This window comes from Thamnophis elegans, chromosome Z (assembly GCF_009769535.1).
Source record: "Thamnophis elegans isolate rThaEle1 chromosome Z, rThaEle1.pri, whole genome shotgun sequence".
Lineage (NCBI taxonomy): Eukaryota > Metazoa > Chordata > Lepidosauria > Squamata > Colubridae > Thamnophis > Thamnophis elegans.
The window spans coordinates 37,997,764-38,017,313 of record NC_045558.1 but is presented as its reverse complement, the minus strand read 5'-3'; the positions used below and the strand labels follow the sequence as shown (position 1 = coordinate 38,017,313).

At 42.1% G+C, this 19,550-nt stretch overlaps 1 protein-coding gene across 3 annotated transcripts in view; it reads left to right on the top strand.

Annotated features, from left to right (window-relative positions):
* Nucleotides 1-2,235: 2,235 nt before the first annotated feature.
* The window catches only part of SNX13 (sorting nexin 13), a 114,113-nt gene continuing 96,798 nt past the window's right edge, over nt 2,236-19,550 (top strand). The window contains exon 1 of one of the 3 annotated variants that reach the window (XM_032234938.1): nt 2,236-2,710. In XM_032234938.1, the coding sequence (XP_032090829.1) occupies nt 2,696-2,710 (15 nt within the window). In that variant the 5' untranslated portion in view covers nt 2,236-2,695. The remainder of the gene's footprint in view (nt 2,711-19,550) is intronic. The other 2 variants (XM_032234936.1, XM_032234937.1) reach the window with 2 other exon arrangements.

Below are 19,550 nucleotides of genomic sequence, written 5' to 3'. Positions count from 1 at the left end.
TTTAAAAATATGGCTGCCTAACTTACTTTAAGTAATTCCGTGTGGCTTACATAAATAAAATCCTAATATAAGAAACAATAAAAAGTAATAACCAACCACTGGCCAGATGACAACAGTTAATCAAATAAGCTATTTGATGTGTTGTGTCCTATTTTGGATTCCCTGTGCCTGCTGGAAAAACTTCAGAACATGGCGAAAGAGGGATGCAAAGTGGGGACCAATCTTATCTCCATAGATTGATGTTTCACAAGGAGGGAGCCACCACAGAAAAGGCCCTTCTGTTTCATTCTGCTACATGGACTCCTTAGAAGGGGCCTGTAGCATTCTGTCTTCTTGCTCTGTGGGTCAGTAGTTGTAAAAGAAAAAAGATGGCCCTTCAAATAATCTGCTTCCAAGCCATGTAAAGGTGAGAACCAGCACCTTGAACTGGACCTGGAAGCAAATTGTCAGCCAAAACTACTCTCACAGAAAAGATGGTACATATGCAGATTAAGGCCTGCACAAAGCCATATGGGCCACTGTATTTTGAACCAATTGAAGCTTCTAGATATTTTTCAAGGGCAGCCCCATGTACAGTGTATTGCAATAGTCAAGACAGGAGGTGATTAAGGTGTGAGCAACTGTGAGCAAGGATTGTTGAGCCAGGAAAGGGCATACCTGGTGCACAATCCATAGTTACATGAAGGTCATTCTGGACATGACTCAAGCAGCAGTCATGAGTCTAGGAGAAGCCCCAGATTATGGGTCTGTCTGGGGCAGTACCACTCCATCTAGGACTAGACATGGCAATTCTCCATGAACTAAAAAACTCCAACTCAGAGCATTCTGTCTTTTCTGGGTTCAGTTTTAGCCCTATCCAGCTCTTAGCAGTCTCCAAGCGCTGAGAGGGAGGTCGGGGAATAGCTTAACTCACCATGGGCTGAGACATATAGCTGGGTATGCTTAACTCACCATGGGCTGAGACATATAGCTGGGTATAATCAGCATACAGGTAGTCCTCAACTTACAACAGTTCATTTAGTAACTGTTCAGTTACAACATCACTGAAAAAAGTGACTTATGACCATTTTTAACACTTATGGCCACATTTCTAGTCTCATGATCAAAATTCAGATGCTTGGCAACTGTTTCATATTTATGATGATTGCTGTGTCCCCAGATCATGTGACCCCCTGTTCTGACCTTCTGACAAGAAAGTCAATGGGGAAACTAGTTTAACAACAAATGTGTTACTTAATGTACCAACTGCAGTCATTCATTTAACAATTGTGGCAAAAAAAGTTGTAAAATGGGACAAAATTAACAAATGTTTCACTTAGCAACAGAAATGTTGGGCTCGATTGTGGTCATAAGTTGAGGACTACCTGTATTAATGAATTGGTACACAAGTATTTAAAGAGTAATTTAGTTTATTGTAAACAATAGGGCTGTCTACAAAGATAAAGATAAAATGATGCTTCAGAGCAGAAAATTTAGACAAATGTAGTTCTTGTGAAAAATTATTAAGGCAGAGGAAGCCCTTTGCAGATGCCACATAATCATGAAATGATGCATTTGGTCCCAGGAGTTACAGACTGAAGGTATTTAAATCATGGAATATCCCATAGCTGAATAGCCTGCTTTGAACAAGGGTTAACTTCCTGAAGAACTCCCAATCCACCCAAATTCAGCTCCTACCTGAAGACCATAACACGTCCCAAAATGGCAAATTATGGAAGGTTTCTATTTAAAAATACCTGTACAAAGCAAGAGCAAGTCTTGATGGCCAAATGTGAATCACCCATCTGTCCTCAGCCCCTAATTATGACCTGGATGAAGATGTTTTCCTGCAGGTTGATGATTTTGGCAGGAGAAAGAGGAAAACAAAACAGGGAAATCCTTTCGCTAACAAGAACACTGTATAAGGACATCACCACTTGGTGGAGTTAAATCCATGGCAGGACTGGGTTGGGCTGTCAGCTTCATGCTGGTAGTTTTAGTCAGCTGAAGGAACATGAATAACACTTTAAAGAAAGTGAGGTCAGCATGTTTGTGCCTGCAGCTGGTTGCAGTTCCTCTTCTCGTGTTCTCCTTTGCTAATCTTTCCATTGAAGTTTAAAGATTAAACTCTCTATTCTTCAAGATGATAAATACTATGAAATGTCTTCTCCTTGCTCCACCCCCTTTATTACAGTGTAAGAGCCATTAAACAGATACCATCCGGTTCTCTACAAGAACCAATTTAAACCTGGATTTCCTACAGCCTGTACCAACCCCGGTTCTGCCCTCCTCTTTCCGTTCAGATGTGCTTTGCAAGCTCAAAGCCCCGTCCTGGGACGCCCCGCAGCAGACAGGACGAACAAATTTCTATCTGACTTCTGCTCTCCGCGGCGCGAGAGCAAACCGCGCCAAACTCAAGGAGGCCAGCCAAACGAGAGAGAGAGAGAGGCCTGCCCCGCGTCTTACTGCCCCATTGGGCGGCTGCGCCACGGAAAGCGGTGGCGGCGGGCGGCGGCGTCTCACGTAGCTAAGATGGCCGCCCCTCTTGAGCGGGCGGCGGCGGCGGCGGTACTTGGAATGGGTTTGGCGTTACGGAGGGATCGCTGAAGTGGCTGAGAGCTGCGGGGATCCCTTCCTTAGTGTTGTCCGTTGGGCTGCGGCTGGGGATAGACGCACCATGCGGCGGAGCTAGAGCCGGAGTCTTCCACCACGAGTAATGATGTTAGCTGAGGTAAAAATTCAGCGTCGAAAGCGGCGGATTGGTAAACGGAGAGGAGGGCTGGTGGGGTCCGCGGTGGAGGCATGGTTCTTTTTTTCCTCTCTTTCTGAAGCTCCTCTGCTTTCTGAAGAGTTCTTTCACCCAATCTCCTAGCCTCGGACGGTCTAGGCCCACTTTCCTGCTCCCAATCAGAGCGCCGCATCGCTTTCCTGGGGTAGATTGGCCTCGGATGAGTTTTATCTCGTATTGTGGTTTGGGTGTTCCTTTGGGCTGTCAGTGAGGGGTTTTCCCGGACGCTTAGCAGCGAAGCGAGGGTTTGCTTGGCTTTTGAAAAGACGTCAAGGTGATTAGGCTACTAATGCCCGCTGAAAAGAACTATTCTCCCCTAGGCCTCTGTTGGAAGGGTGTTTACTTTCTAGCTTGTTTTTACATGAATAACACTAGTCCCTTTTCTTTTCCCTGTTAACCCAGAATTGAAGTTGCTTTGTGTCATCAGCTGAGAGGAACCCAATAGCTTGTTTTAGCTTCCAGTGCCTCATCGCATCCTGTGTTTGCCTCAGTTTCTTTAATATGATGGTGCAATTTATTTTCCAAAGCAAGGGCAGAGTGAGCTGATGTTTTTACAGTCATTTATTAGTGAAGATGGAAGTAGGAACGTGTCAGTGAAAGTGGGATTTTTTAAAAAGAGACACAACATTCATTCTGTGTCTCAGGTGTCTGCTACTTTTTCATCCACTTCGACTTCACAGTAATTGTACTGTATGCTCATTCTTGGTTGAATGCTGTCAATATACTTTTTTTGTAAAAAATTGCTTACTATCTTACCATAAGGTAAGGTTTACAACACAGTGTGACAGCATTGTTAAAAAGCTTTGTGGACTCATAAATTATACAGAATTGTTTTCTGAGAATTCTAATTCTGCTGTTGAGTGGTTTAAGCTATTGTGCTTAATTAGTTTTTGGATTTTTTGTATAAATCTACACTAGAAATCTGGTTATTACAACTCTTGTAGTACAGTTGCACTCTGTATTGGCATAAACCCCAAAATAGTATACAGTATGATGCTGCTTAGACAAGTATGATGCTTTATCCTGTCAGATCATTAGTATACTTCAGCTGTCTTTTCAAATAATTATACATGGTTAATTTAAACATAGTTTACTCAATCCTGTTTTATGAATTTTCATGACATATTGAACTAGACATTATCTGACCACATAGTTTCGTTTGTGCAACTTTCTGTATAAAATATAGTTGGTTTCTTCCTCATTAAGTGCATTTTTGTGATATTCTAATGAGTTTTCCTCAGATAATTTACTTGAAATATTTATAACCTAAAAATCCTTTATTTCTAAACAAATACTATTCTTATCAGTAAAGGTATTTGACTTGTCAAAGAAAGAGAAAGCTTATTCAGAAAGATGCCATTTCTGATGCAAGGAAACAATTTGTTCCTTTGTGTCACAGTAATTTGGAACCTCTTTTCATCAGCAAAATGGATACAACATAATCTTTGTATTAATGTAAAATTACTTAAAAGTATTTATTATATTATAGCTTCCTTTATTTTCAGGAGCTCAGGGTGACCCATAAGTTAGTGGTGGAATCAAAAAGGTTAAGACAGCAGTCATCAAATTGCAGTACAATTCCTGTCACTTTGTACATGTGTGCAGTATTGAGAAAGTTGCCAAACAGAGCTTCAATTGGATGCAACTTCTGTCTTGATTCCTTATTGGTCCACTGTGGCATGTATAGTGCTTTCGACGATTTTCCCCACAGCAGCCTCTCTGTGTGGTAGGTTGGCTGAGAGAAGAAAACTGGTCCCAAGTTAGTAATATCCTAATGTATTTAGCACTAATTTATAATGTTGAATTTTGTTTGTCTTCATTGTTATAATAAGCATGAATCGTATAAGAGGATTTAGATCCCTTTTTTCACATTTAAAGTGTGAAAAAATGAGCATACTTAATACATTGAAACAAAAGCATTCCAGAGTTTATATAGAGTAAATAATAGAATACAGATTTACCCTTCATGTGATGATTAGTATAGATAGAATAACACAGTTGGAAGGGACCTTGGAAATCTTCTACTCCAACCCCCTGCTTAGGCAGGAAATCCTACACCATCATTAGTTAATATTTATTTGTTCCAATAGGAATTTGAAATTACAGCATATTCATATCAATGAAATATTATTTGAAAAGGTTTCTCTTTTCAGATAATGTATTTTTTCCAGAGTTTTAAACATGTTTTATTATGTGTTACATGAGAGGTAAATTGGAAATGTGTCTTTTGATTTGTCTCCTAGATCGGTTTATGCACTTTCTACAATTTATGGTACAGTGTATGATGCTATTTGATTTCTACCAGCAAAGAGATAGAGCTGTCTTGTATAACAAAAATTTAGTTTATTCTTGTGTATTGCTTCTGCTGCAATGATAATTATAAGCGGAAATGGCACACAAAATTGTACATTAGCTTTATAGTTTATTGCATAAAGATTTTATGTTATTTGATTTCAGCATAATAAGAAATAATATACATGAGTAGCTTTCTTGATATTAGAATTAGAATTTTTTTTTTAGCCAAGCGAAATACATAAGGAATTTGTTTCTGATGCAGAAGCTCTCAGTATTCATACAAAGCTGGGGGTAATCATAATAATATAAGTAAGAGGGGGTGGTAGAGAAGATGAGAAGGATAATAATTACAACTATACTACAGGGGTGAATATACTTAGACATAAGACAGTACTGTGAGAATTAGGTGTTCAGAGTGATGGCACAAGGGAAAAAATTGTCCCTGTGTGTCTAGTTGCTTTGACATATAATGCCCTTTATATGCAAGTTTACAATATCTTAAAATACAATTATTGTGTATTAAAAACATTACATGTAGGAGAAATAATTTTATAATATGGGTTTTCAGTTGTTTATTACTGTCTTGTAGATTTTTTGAATCTGACTGAATTAAGCAACTTCAGCTTAACTCTTAGATTTCCCTTGCTTTATTTCAATGGGTGGAGAGTAAGTTGAATATAACAACATACTTTGAATAGAAATGTGGTCTTAATTATCAAGTAGTTCAGTAGAATACAGGTAGTCCTCTACTTACAACTACAATTCAGCCCAAAATTTCTATTGCTAAGTGAAACATTTGTTAAGTGAGTTTTGCCCCATTTTATGATCTTTCTTGCCACATTGCTAAGTGAATCACTGTAATTATTAAGCTAGTAACATGATAGTTAAGAGAATCTGTCTTCCCCATTGACTTTGTGTCAGCCTCTGCTTTGCTGCTGCTTCGGCTGCCATTGAAACGGGGAGGGGGGGCATGGTATTTGGGAGGGGAATCATTATGTGCTGGAGGAATATTCTAGAAGCTGTCCTGACCATCTCATTGCTCATGTGGAGGAAGAGAGTTTCCCGCCAAGGTTAACTGTCCAACATTCCACCCTGATAATATTTTTTGAAGATATCTCCCACCTGACAGTTGGGTGAATTATAATTGGACTATGGACAGGGGTGCCAAGGGAAGGGGATTGACCCATACATGATATTCATTGCTTTCGCGCCCAATTAACCAGACTCAGCTTAGCTTTGCTGCTATTCGTTTGTAATTAGTAAAAGTACACTTAGTTTCAAACAAATGGAGTTGAGTGGTTTCTTTCCTGATTAATAAATGAAGCAGCATCTGACACTTTGCTTACATGAAGATTGAAAATGGTGATGACATGTCTCCTTGACACTATAACTGTCATAATTATGAGTCAGTTGTCAACCATCCAAATTTTGATCACATAACCAAGGGGAGGCAGCAGCGGTTGTAAATGTGAAAAATGGTCATGTCACTTTTTTCAGTGCCATTATAATTTTGGTCACTAAATGAAGTGGTGTAAGTTGAGGACTATCTGTACTTGATTTGCTGCAGGCTTCCTTAACTGTAATCCAAGAAAGCAGTGGTGATAGAAAATAACAATGATATTAAATGTTCTTCCCCATTGTTCTGCAAACATGTTAGGATTTGAAGTTAACAAGCAAAATTAATTTAAATCATTAAATTACTTTTTTATGTCATGATGTCATGAGTAACAAAAATATCCTTATTAAAGGTTAAGATTACCTGTCCCATAACCTTATTTTATTTGATACAATTAAAAACTTCATTTTTTATTATGACTAAAATAACTTGTCTTTAGAACATTTTCTGCAGGAGTGCTTACAATTAAAATCTTGAATCATATAGAAGTTAATAATTTATTGAAAGATAAATCTGATACACAACTGCACTAACATTTGGAACAAATTGAAAAGTTGGACAATATCAAAGCAGGATGAAAAAACGTTATCATACAGCAGAAAATAAGCACCATTCCATTTTCTTCTAAATGTAAATTACTGAAAAGTTCTAGCAACAAAAATGAAATAGTATGAATATTAAGAGCATGTGTGCAAGTATTGATCAGGTACTGATCTATTGTTACAGTGGCACCCAACAAATGATAACCTATCCTCAAAGTTTGTACTGTCCCAGCACCCAGCAATGAACTTGATCTAGGGTATTGAGATTAATTGTGTCATGGACTGGTTCATGATGTATCTTGACATTTTTGCTTTGCAGAGCTGGGGTGGGTGTGGCCTGCACATGACTTATCCAGCCTGACGATCACCATTTTCACAGACCTGATCTAGGTGCTTGATGCTAAGTGATATTTGCAGCATCCTGTAGTGGGATCACATTTTGTAACAAGCAGAGTAAATGAGAAACCTGGTACGGAAGAGCAAAAGTAAGTGTCACCACCTGTAACCTTTCCCCAGCCCCGTGTGCCTTGTCAGCCATCCATTCATCATCATGTATCCTCCCTGAACCTTGCTATTCACACAAACTTGTAGACTTTTTTTAATCGCTCATGCCTTCCTCTCCACCTAACAACCCCAAGCTTGCTGCACTTGTCCATGTTGCCCATGTCATTTCTGTCCTCTTCCATTGGCAGCAGCCACCCAACCCTGCTGCACTCACACTTGTCTCTCACCCTTGTGCACCATCCCCAAGTGTCGCTGGACTCAGGCCGCATTTCCCCAGCCATTTTTTTAACCCTCTCCCCAGCATCCAGGCCAACCTCCTTATACACTCTTCTCAAACTTTCTCTGGCCATTTGTGCAACTTATCCATCTAGCAGCACTCATACCAAGCCTCACTCTGTATGCCTGTCCATACTCTCCCTCTCTCCCAGCAGCTACTTTGCCTGCCTGCTGGCCTGTTTGCAAACTGCTTGCAAGCTGACTTGCAGCCTTCTACCTGTTTTCCTAATGACTTCGTTATTGAAACTCAGCAGGAAGTTGTAAGTTGCTTAACAGTTCATGTCTTTGTTTACCAATGGCAACAGGGTGTGATGTGCACTTTTATGACTTTATTGTTTAGTGACATAATTCTGCTTTCTATTGCAATCATAACTGGAGGAATTACTTCTGTTCTAAAGATGTTTTTAGTGGTGGAGATGGAAAATGCTTTTAAATATATGAAATCTGGTACAATTGCAGATGTTCATGTTATTCAAACTGAATGAATGGACCCAAGCCTGGACCCAAGACTCCTGGAATTGCATACTTTAAAACAGATTAAAACATTGCTGAAACTAGCTAGAGCTCCTTCAGATATAAAAATCTTCAATCCAGTCTCCCTCTTATTCTGTCTTTTTAACCCGAATATATAATTCTAAATAACCTTTCACCCTTGGGGGTTAAATAACATAAACTTTACAGTCCAGAGATTGAATCTCACCTAATATACTAAAGATGATTTTTAGAGTTCCGCAAATCATAGGAAGTTTTATCAGTGTTTTGGGGCATATGCTGCACAATTAATCTTTTCATTTTATGGTAGGTATATAATTCATTTGAGTGAATATACTACCAGGCTCTTGGGGTCTTTACTCTGAAAAACACTAGAATTTTGTAGAAATTGCTACTTCTGTTTCTAACTTGAATTCAAATGCACCTGACAATGTATTCACCTGAATGACTTAATGTAAAGAAACTGTCTTTCCTTTTAACATATTTATTAGTTATTTACCAATTTGTTCACATATCACTCCCTTCAAATAATCTGAATTGATATGGAATAGAAGCAAAGGAATGTATTGAGATTATAAAAGATTAATAGCATCAGAAAAGCTGATTATCTATTACATTGCTAACCAGCTTTACTTGAGTAGAAGTAAAATTCAGCTTCATCCAATTTTGCAAGCAAGATAAAGACATCAGCTGAAACAGAACTTGGTTAAATTATTTTAGAGGGAAATCTATCTGTTTCAGTTCCAGCTAACCAGTTTTACTTGAGTAGAAGTAAAATTCAGCTTCATCCAATTTTGCAAGCAAGATACAGACATCAGCTGAAACAGAAGTTGGTTAAATTATGTTAGAGGGAAAATCCATCTGTTTCAGTTCTAAATCGGGAAAAAGGCACTGGAAACATGGAGGCTGATTGGAAAGAAAATTTAATGATAAACAGAACCAACAGCAGTCCTGGGTCACCTGATCATTTGGTTTGATGAGTATATGGATTTGTATAAGTTTCAGAGATGCTCCTAGTGGGGTTGTGCAATGTCAGAAATGCCCTTAGGAGATTGTGCAAAGTAGTGAGCACTGTATCTTCTGATAAATCGTAAAGGGTTAGTCCTATTATGTCCTGAAGGATCATGTCCTGCTCTTCTTAATCCCATCATCCTGGAGCTAAAGGTCTTTTGTTTTGCAGATAGGATGGCCCAGTCTGCTGCGCATTATTAAGTAAAGGTGGGGGCTGCTTTCTGTCTTTAAGGGCTTGTTTCTCCATTTCTCCTTTAGTAAATACAATATTCCACCTTTTTAATATTTCCCAAAATATTTCATTCTTCTAGCGGGGGGGGGGGTGTCCCCACAATTGCAACAAAAGCCTACTATCTCATAATGGTAGTTAAGAGAATCTCATTTAAAGCAGAGAAATTGAAAAATATTGTTTGAAACACATTGGAAAGCTCATAGAACAAACATTTGCTCATCTTTAACCCTTTTGTTAATCTAGCTTTGATCAAGTATGGTTAAGATATTAGTATAGTCCTCTTATAGAAGAAAATTTAATTTTTTATTCAATAAGAGTTACCAAATTGTTTAAATTAATTACTTAAAACTCATTTAATTATATACTTTTACTGGAATTGCTCTTCTAAAAAAATGTATCCAATCAAAATGACAAAAATAACAATTGAAAGATGTTTCACGGCCTCTAACTAGTTCAGAAAGTAGAATTGAAATTTTTTGATGATGATATAAATTGATAATTAAATAATTAAATACTTTTCTGTAGAGTTTCTTAAAAAGGTGCCTTAACAAGAATTGCATGTGAAACATCTTTTTTCATTAGTTAAAACAGATCTGGGTTTTTTGGGGGGTGGGTGGGTGGGGTCAGGCTTAATATTGTTTTACAAAATAGCTAGAATCAATTTAGAAAGCATTCACATGAGCCTGAAAAACAAGAGTACGAGCTTCTGTAGAAAGTTAGCACCTACCCCTCTCCTAGAAGAATGAAATATTATAGGAAATATTAAAAAGGCAGAATATTGTATTTCCCTGGATGAGAAAAGGAGAAACATGTTTTTAATAACAAAGAGCAGCTCTCTGTCCCCAGCAGATATTTGGTTCACATTAAGACTGGGCCAACCTATGTACAAGATAATTAGAACTTCAGCTCCAGGGTGATGGGATTAAGACATGACCTCAGGACATAATAGGATTAGCCCTCTACTCATCTACCAGCAGGGCTCACTGCATTGCAAAATCACCTGGGTCATTACATCACCCAGCAAGGTTCAACCAATCTTAATTCAGACAACCTCAGCTGTGACCCCTGCATAGCCCCCTGGAAGTCTGACAGCCAATAGAATACATGCTCTTGCCACAGGAACAGGAAGCTCAAGTTCAAAGCCCAAGAGAGGGCATAGATAATACTCACTCTCTATTTCTTGTGGTCAGCTACCCAAAATCACATGTGCTTGGTGGTTCTGCTTCACCATTAAAACCATCTTTCCAATCGCCCTCCATGTTTCCAGTGTCTTTCTCTCCACTTGGAACTGAACCCAGATGGACATTTCTTCCAACACTTCATATACATAGACATACAATGTGGGAATATTTCTCATGAAGGATGCTGCACAGCAACTATGTTAGGCATAACTGAAGAAATGTCAAATAAATTTGAAAAATAGTTTTGTACCGAAGAAGAGGAGCAATGTATAATTACTACCATTTATGACCAAATCAATTGATCACTGGATATTGGCATATTTCATTGAACAAGAGATCTGCATGTTTACTGAGTGGCAGACTTTGCAAAAGCTTTTGTTTCAATCTTTATTAGGGAACAAATTAGTGTACCACAGGATTCCACTGTGGCCAAGTCATGATTATTAAAATGTGTGTAACGACGTAAAGAAATCTGATTTGCTGAGTGGACCTATGATGAATTTAATACCAATTGCCAGTGTTGTTTGGAAGAATTACTTGTGAACAACATAAGTAAAAGCTACTGTATATATGAGTTCATAAAGAGGGCTATGCATTTGCAGTTCTGCTGCATAAATTTAATTACAAATCCTATTTTAGCATTAATGTGCTAATAAAATATCTGTTAACGTGGGACTTCATCTGAATACTTATTTGGTAGATATGAAATATGTGATTATAATTGCATAAGAATGTTATTACACCTAATTTAGGGAAAAATGTCCTGACGGTATTACAAGCAAAGATTCAGGTATTAGAATTAAGGTGTAAATAATATAAGCATCTTGATATTCATCTCTGATTAATGTAATATACACTACATCATCTTTTCTAAGAGTCTGCTAGATTTTAAATGTGTTCATGTTCATTGTTAATAGCATTTAGCGTAAATTCATGTTCAAGTTGTGACATGAAATACTGTACTAAAAGGATAACTTTAAACCTGATAGGAAGGAAAAAGACAGTTTGTGAGGCCAGGACTGAATTCACTTCCTTAATAGAAGACAAAGGAAATAAACCTAAATAGATGATTACAAACTAAAATCCAAAAGAAAAAAAATCAAAGCAATTAAACATCACAGTATGTATAAATACATCAGAGCTGCTCTTTTTATAAGTTTATATTCATTGGTCATTTTTCTTACAATTTGACGAAGTTATATTTAAGTATGATTCAGAACTTTATTAATTTGATTCTATTGTATTTTGTAAATTAAAATCTTTCGTTTTAGATACAAACTTGTAAATGAAGGTTTGGATAGATTTAAAGTTTGTGCGATTTGCTTTGTTTATTTGCTTGTTTTTTAATGGCAGTATTTACATATCTACTGCAGCATAGTGTCCAGAACATAGAGTCAGTTATCTAATGTATTCTATAGTATATATTAGAATAATATGCATATGCAAATTAAAATGTTTGGAACAGAATTGTTACATCAGGAATTTTAAAAGCTTTACTTTATAGGTTGGCAAGGTAAAAGAGAGGAGGCTTTTTGATGTTATTGTACTATTAAACAGTTGAATTTTTCCTGTGCATCACTTGGAGAGTTCAAGCAACGGGTTAAATCAGTCTGGTTGCCCTGGGACTGGGGAATCTTTTTCCTTGGCCACGCCTCCTGATGTTACTTGGTGCCAGAATTTTTCCTCAGTCTGCCCGTTCAGGACTTGTATTTGTGAGCTCCAGCATAATTTAACTAGGCTTGGGCTCTCCTTCTAGCTTTTTCCCTTTCTTTTTCCTTAATTTGTTTTTCCCATAACTAGCAGTTTAAATTGTCTCCCTTTTTTGCTTCATATTGTTTGATTTCTCCTAGGTGGGTGTGGTGGTGGTGGGGAGTGCTTCGCTTGCCGGGCCGCCTTTGGACGGCAGCGGAGAGCTGCCGTATTTGCTTTAAAGCGCGGCAGGAGCAGTGAGGCTTTGGCGGCTGCCGGCGTTCCCCTTTTAGTTGGGATTTGTTGTTTTTCCCGACCTTTCAAGAGTGCAGCCTGCCGTGGAAGGGTGTGCGGCCACTATAAATTGTGCGGCCGCCATCTTTACCTCCTTCTTCTCCCTTGTACTGGAGCAGCGGCCAATTGGGAGGGCCTGAATTCATGCCTTTTCTCCCATTGGTGTTCCCGCTCAGCCACGCTTCTGCAGATAGCTTCATGGTAGTTAGCTGGCCTTGATTGGGTCTCCAGCTGGGTCACTTCCACCCACAGAATTTTCCCAAGCGGCGTTGGCATCTTGGCCACCTGGTGGTCATACACCAGCACAGGGAGGATTTTTAAGTAAGTTTTTTCCCTTTTATCCACTGATTCTCCCTCATCTATCTGCCTGGTCTTGTAGCCTTGGCTGCTTTTCCACCTTCTCACCTCCTGTCGAGTGGCTGGATTCATTGGGCTCATTGCAGAGCCTCAGTTTACTCTTCTGGATTTTTCCCCACAAACTGTTCCTGCTTCCACAATACCTGTGTGTCATCTGATCCAGCACCAACCACCAGAGTCTCCTTCATCTCCTGACCTCCACCTGTATTGGCCTCTTGTCTGAAGTCTGTGACCTCAGGCCATGGAGCATCCTGGTCCATCTGACCCCCCTGACAGTAGACCAGGCCCCAGCAAGGGAACTTCTGCAGACAGGGGCAAGGGGGTAAGGAAGGACAGGGTGGCCAGTCAGGATAGCCATCCCTATAAGGCACCTTCCGCGGTGGCGACTAGGGGTGCAGAAAGGTGGCAGCAGGCCATCGACAAACAATTGGAGAAGGCCCAACACCAGGCTGTGACGGAGTTCCCTCAGCCTACCCCTCCTGTTGGGACAGTCATTCCACCACTCCCAAAGGGATCGCCTGTCTGTAATTGATGAGGAAGTGGACTCCCAGGACCTCTCCCCGGATAGGTCTCTGGCTGAACCGGGCTCTCCTGCTTTTTTGTGTGTTTCTGAGTCAGGGCCTGCCCCCGAGGACCCTAACCCTGGGAGGCTTGCTGATCCCATCCTTGCCCGGCAAGTTCCTCCTCCTTCCAGGGACCCCGTTGGCTCAGACTCTGCCTTAGCTCAGGAACCTGAGTTATCTGCCCACATGCAACGGTGGTCGCCCATGCCATTTCTCAGGGTATTGCCCAGGGGATGCAGAGGTGTGACCAAGCACCCATCACTCCCAGCTCCTCCCAGCCTAGGTAGGAGGCTTCCTCCACTGCCAGGCAGGTCCATCATCCATCTCTGGAATTCTCAGCGCCAAGCAAGGTTTCCATTTTGGAGGACCCGGATCAGGAAGAGCAGGAGCTCTCGGAGGACAAGGACCCTCCTCCGGACACTCCTGTCTTTTCAGGGCTTTTTAAGCCTAGCCTATTTAAGTCCATCTTACACAAGGCTAAGAACACCACCCAAATGAGTACTAAACCTAAGACCGTGCAGGGATCCTAGATTCCGCTCCTGTTAACCGCAATGCTAGCATGTTTAACGTTCAGGCACCTCAGCAAGAGTGGTGCCGGTTCCCAATCTCTTTATGGATGTCATTCAACAGCAATGGGCTCAGCCTGGCTCCTGGCCTTGCCCAGTGATGGGGGACAAGAAGCTGTACTCAGTTAACCCCGTGCTGGAAGACATCCTGGTCGTGCCATCTGTAGACTCCCTATAGCGGCTCTCACTTCTAATTCAGTCCTTCCGGCTGACCTATTGGAAGGCTTCAAGGCAGAGGACAAAAAAAGAAGGCCTGCCACAGACTCATCAGGGGTGGCCTGGGCCATTAAGGCGTCTTCATCCGTGACCTTCTTTAACAGAGCCTCTGTCATTTGGCTGCGTGAGTTTCAGATTAAGCTACTGGCAGGAGACACTAGTCTTTGCCAGGACATAACAAAAATTATTACAGCGTCCCAGTATTCGACTAATGTCTTCCTTAATGCGGCCAAATTTGCCTCTAGGGCATTATCATCCAACGTGACCTCCTGCCGCCTTCTCTGGCTCCGTCACTGGCAGGCGGAGAACAAGTGGAAATTGGCATCTGCCCCGTTTAAGGGGTCCAAATTATTTGGAGAGGTCTTAGACCCCTTCTTGATTGAATCCAAAGATAAACGGAAAATTCTGCCCATCTTGAACAAGAAACAGGATCGTAAATCCTCTCCCTACTTCAAGAGGCAGTCCTTTCGTTCCAGTGAGTCCACGGATCCTCTTCTGCTCCCTCAAACAGACCAACTGGTCAGTCGGGAGATAGTTCCCAGGACAGGGAGTCCTTTTGGGACGGGTAGGCAGCCATTCAACTACCGCAGGACCAACCGCAGCGAGGCCTCAAACAGGCCCTTCCAGAAGTCCAAGTGACCAATGCTCCCCTCCCATTGGGGGCCAGCTCCAGCTGTTCATCGTCCAATGGGCACTGACCACGGAGGACGCCTGGGTCCTCCAGACTGTCAGGCTTTCCTTGGAGTTTCTCTCCCAACCCCCTTGGAACTTCATCCACTGTCCAATCCCCTCTTGCCCTCTCAAGAGGGAACTCATAACCCAGGAAATTATCCATCTCCTGGAGATCAATGCTGTGGAACAAATTCCACCCAACCAGGAAGGGAGGGATTTTATTTCATTCTCTTCCTGGTGCCCAAGAACTCGGGGGTGGAGAGCCATCTTGGATCTCAAGAACCTCAACCGTCACATTGCATGCAGGAGGTTCAAGATGCAATCCCTGCAGACTATCCTAGTGGGGATTCACCAGGGGGACGTCCTTATGTCCATCAACTTGAAGGAGGCTTATCTACACATTCCCATTCGGCCACAACACTGAAGGTTTCTGCCGGCTCGTGCTTTGCAATAGTGCACTGGCCCAGACTTCACAGCAGGCCCCTCCAATGGTTGCTTCTGCCATTCCAGAAGGACAACAGCAGCTGTTCATTAGTATGGATCACCTTACCCCCCATGTCCACAATTCCCTGGCCTGGTGGTTGTTACAAGCCATAACGAAGGGTTGCTCATTCTGAGAACCATGCTGGGTGACCATAACTACCGACACCAACCTGCTGGGATGGAGGGCCCATTCCGACACAGAGGTGGCACAGGGTCAGTGGACCAACTTGGAATAGCAACAGACAATCAATTTCCTGGAACAGAGAGCGATTCACCTGGGCTCCTGTGCTTCCAACCATCAATAGAGGGGCAATACGTGTTAGTCCTGATGGACAACGTGATGGTGAAAGCCCACATCAACCGGCAGGATGGAATCTGATCCAAGCGGCTGATGAATAAGGCCCAGCAGCTGCTGGCCTGGGCGGAGTCACCTCTCCATAGGGGCCAAGCACCTAGCGGGTGCCGACAACATAACGGCGGATTGGCTGAGCCGATCACAGGTACATCAGGCCGATTAGGAACTCCACGCAGCCCACTTCAGAGAGCTGACCAGAGGTTTGGGGTTCCCATGGTCGATCTCTTTGCCACCAGCTGCAACAAGTTCCCTCGGTTTTACTTGAGGTATGCAGCTCCAGGGAAGGAGGGGAGGGATGCACTACGATGTCTCTGGCCGAAGGGTCTTCTTTATTTCTTCCATTTCCCCTGATCCAGCGAGTCATCAAGAAGCTGCTGGAGGAAAGGGCGGAGTTAATCCTCCAAGCGCCTCACTGGCCGCACCACCCGTGGTTCGCGGAGCTCCTGCCTCTGTCAGTTGCTCCCCCATGAAGGATCCCCCCTCTGGGACGTCTCTCTTCCAGGGGGCCACATCTCATCCAGACCCACAGTGGGTCAAGCTGACCGCATGAAGGTTGAGTGGCACTCAATGACCGCTGAGGGTCTGTCACCAGATGTCATTCAGATGATCCAGACAGCCAGGAGACCGGCCACCATTTGCATCTATGACTCCACTTGGAAGGCTTTCTGTTCTTGGTGCCAGCCCAAGAAGGTGGCTCCCCTCCGAGCTCAGATGTGTCACATTCTCCAATTTCTGCAGGATGGGTTGACTGCCAGACTGGCGTGATCGCCAGGTCACGGCTCTATCTTCCGTTCTATGCTCTGGCCTTGACAGGTCACTGTCCTCCAAACTGCTTATTCAACAATTCCTGAAGGGTGCTGGTAACCTGCACCCACCCACCAGCATCGCTACCCTTCATGGGACCTGCCTCTCGTTCTCCAGGCCTTCACTCAGACCCCATTTGAGCCACTGGGGGACACCTCCCTTCTCTATATGTCGCAAAAAGTATTGTTCCTAGTGGCAATCATGTCCACTTGTCGGATCTCGGTACTAGCGGCACTTTCTATGCAACAGGATCTGTGCACCTTCCATATGGTCAGAGTGGTTCTCAGGGTGGATCCAGCATTCATTCCTAAGGTGAATTCCATCTTTCATTCCACTCAGGAATTGGTGCTTCTCAACTTCTGTCCTGACCCAGTCCATTGCCTCAAATGCAACTGGCACACCCTGGACGTTCGGAGAGCTCTGAAGATCTATTTACGCAGGACATCGACCTTCCGTTATACAGAAGCATTGTTTGTTTCTTTTAACCAGACTCTATGGGCCTCAAAGCGTCCTCTTCCTTAGGAAGGTGGATCAGGGCATGCATTGCAAAGGCATGTTCTTCTCAGGATCAGCCAGTCCCAGATCACATTACTGCTCATTCAACACATAGCATAGCTGCCACAGCCACCTGAGGTACATGGGCCCCATTATATGAGGTGTGCAGGGTGGCCACGTGGTCGTCTCCATCCACCTTTATTAGACACTAAAGGATTGACAGGTACGCATCGACTGATGCGGTCTTTGGGAGACGAGTCTTACAACAGGTCATGGTTAGTCAGAGGGATTCGTCCCGGATGGTTTCCCACCCATAATGTTGGACAAGCTTTGGTATGTCCTACGCAAGGATGCTGTCTCCACTGAGTCAGGAAAATGTAGTGGCTTACCTGATACACTTATTTTCTAAAAGGTGGAGACAGCATCCTGCCCCACCCTTAAGGTCCGGGACATTATTTCAAGAGAGATCATTTCTTTTCACACACATCTGTCTGCATATTGGTCTTTGTCAAAAAAGTTGGGGATTTCAGCATGAAGAGGTGGGACTTAAATTTTGCAGACTCAGTTCTATTAGATGGTACATGAGAATAACCCACACAAGGATGCTGTCTCCACCTCTGAACATATCAGGTAAGCCAATGCTACATTCTGTATGTTAATACAGGTCATAAAATTAAGATAACATTAACATGAATTTAAATGCTTCACATCCAACACCTTTGTTTATTTAGGCAGAAATGTGATCTTCTGAATCCAAAGTTTACTTAATACAGTTTTATTATGCTGTTTCTCATTCAGATGTTGTGAGCAGTTTTGAAATCCTTTTTAACATGGGATAGCGATTCTGCAAAATTGATGAGTTTCCCATATATCCCCTCATCCAAATAATTGATAAAAATATTGAAGAATACTGGGCCTAAAAGAGAGCGTTAGATGCACTTCCATTGAGGACTACACGTTGAGTACAGTTGGTCAGCCAAAATACATCTGGTGGTGATGCTGTCTAATCCACATTTTCCTATCTTATCAAGGTAGTAGGTTGTGATCTGCTTTATGAAATGTCTTACTGAAATCCAAATAAATTATATCCACAGCATTCCTCTGGTTTACTAATTTTCTCACTTTGTCAAAGAATACAATAAGATTTGTTTGGCATGAATTGTTTTTGACAAACCTATGTTAGCTTTTGATTATGACTTTGTTTGCCTCTAGATGTTTGCTGATTTGTTGCTTGATTATCTTTTCGTGAATCTTCCCAGGCATTGAGGTTAGGCTGATAGGTCTGTAGTTTCCGGAATCCCCCCCCCTTTTTTTCTGAAGATGGTAACTACATCAGCTCTTTTCCAGTCCTCTGATAGTTCTCTGGTGCTCCAGGTTCTTTGAAAGATATAGTTCAATGGTTTTATAATCATGTCTACCAGTTTTTTTCCAGTTTTTTCTACCAGCTTTTCAGAACTTTGGGATCTAAAACATCTGGTCTTGGTGATTTGAACTCATTTAGAATAGATAGGTGCTCACTAACTACTGTGTTTTGTGGAAAATGAGCCCCAGTCTTGTTTTATTTTGACCTCCGGAATAAGCACCAGGATTTATTGGGGGGGGGGGATGTTTTATTTTTTTTTCTTTTGCACTACCCTTCAGGGCAGCTCAGTGTCCCAGAGAAGCCGAAAATGGTGTTTTGGTTATGGCGTCTGCTGCTACAAAAGGCATTGTTGTGCTCTCAATATGATCAAGGCCAGTGAGCAGTCACGGTTGAAGCGGCAGCTGTAGCTTCTTCCTGCTTTAGCTTTGCCCTAGGTCGGAAGCGGGGTGGTTCATGGCAAAATGGTGGGTGAATTTGCTTGTGAGGTATTCCTAAAACAACATGAAGGAGGGGTGGCTTGGATAGCAGGCTGAGGAAGTAGTATTAATACAAAAGTTGTGGGTACAGGTCAAGCTTGGCATGTCACCTTCCTGCCTTTTGAGAACATTGGGTTGCACGCCAGGAAAGAAGCAACAGACCCTGGCTTGTTTCTCTCCCCCAAACTCCACCAGAAAAGAGTCTTTGTGAGGCTTGTCACACCGGCACAGTCTCTCGGAGCACGACACAGCAAGGCTTGTTGTGCCATTGTACACACGACTGGCAGCAGCACAACGATGAGGTTCGCGGTATCTTGCCATAAGTGGTTGCACTGGTGTGTAGTCGCAGAGCTGCCGCCACTCACACACACAAAGCCATAAAAAGCCTTGCAGCGTCCACTACCCCACCCTAGCTTGATTTTTAAGCTTGTACATCACTCCATCTCGTATAATCAGACGGTGGGTAGGGCTTAACTAGAACTTATTTTGAGAAGTAGGGCTTATTTTAGGGGCAGGTATGA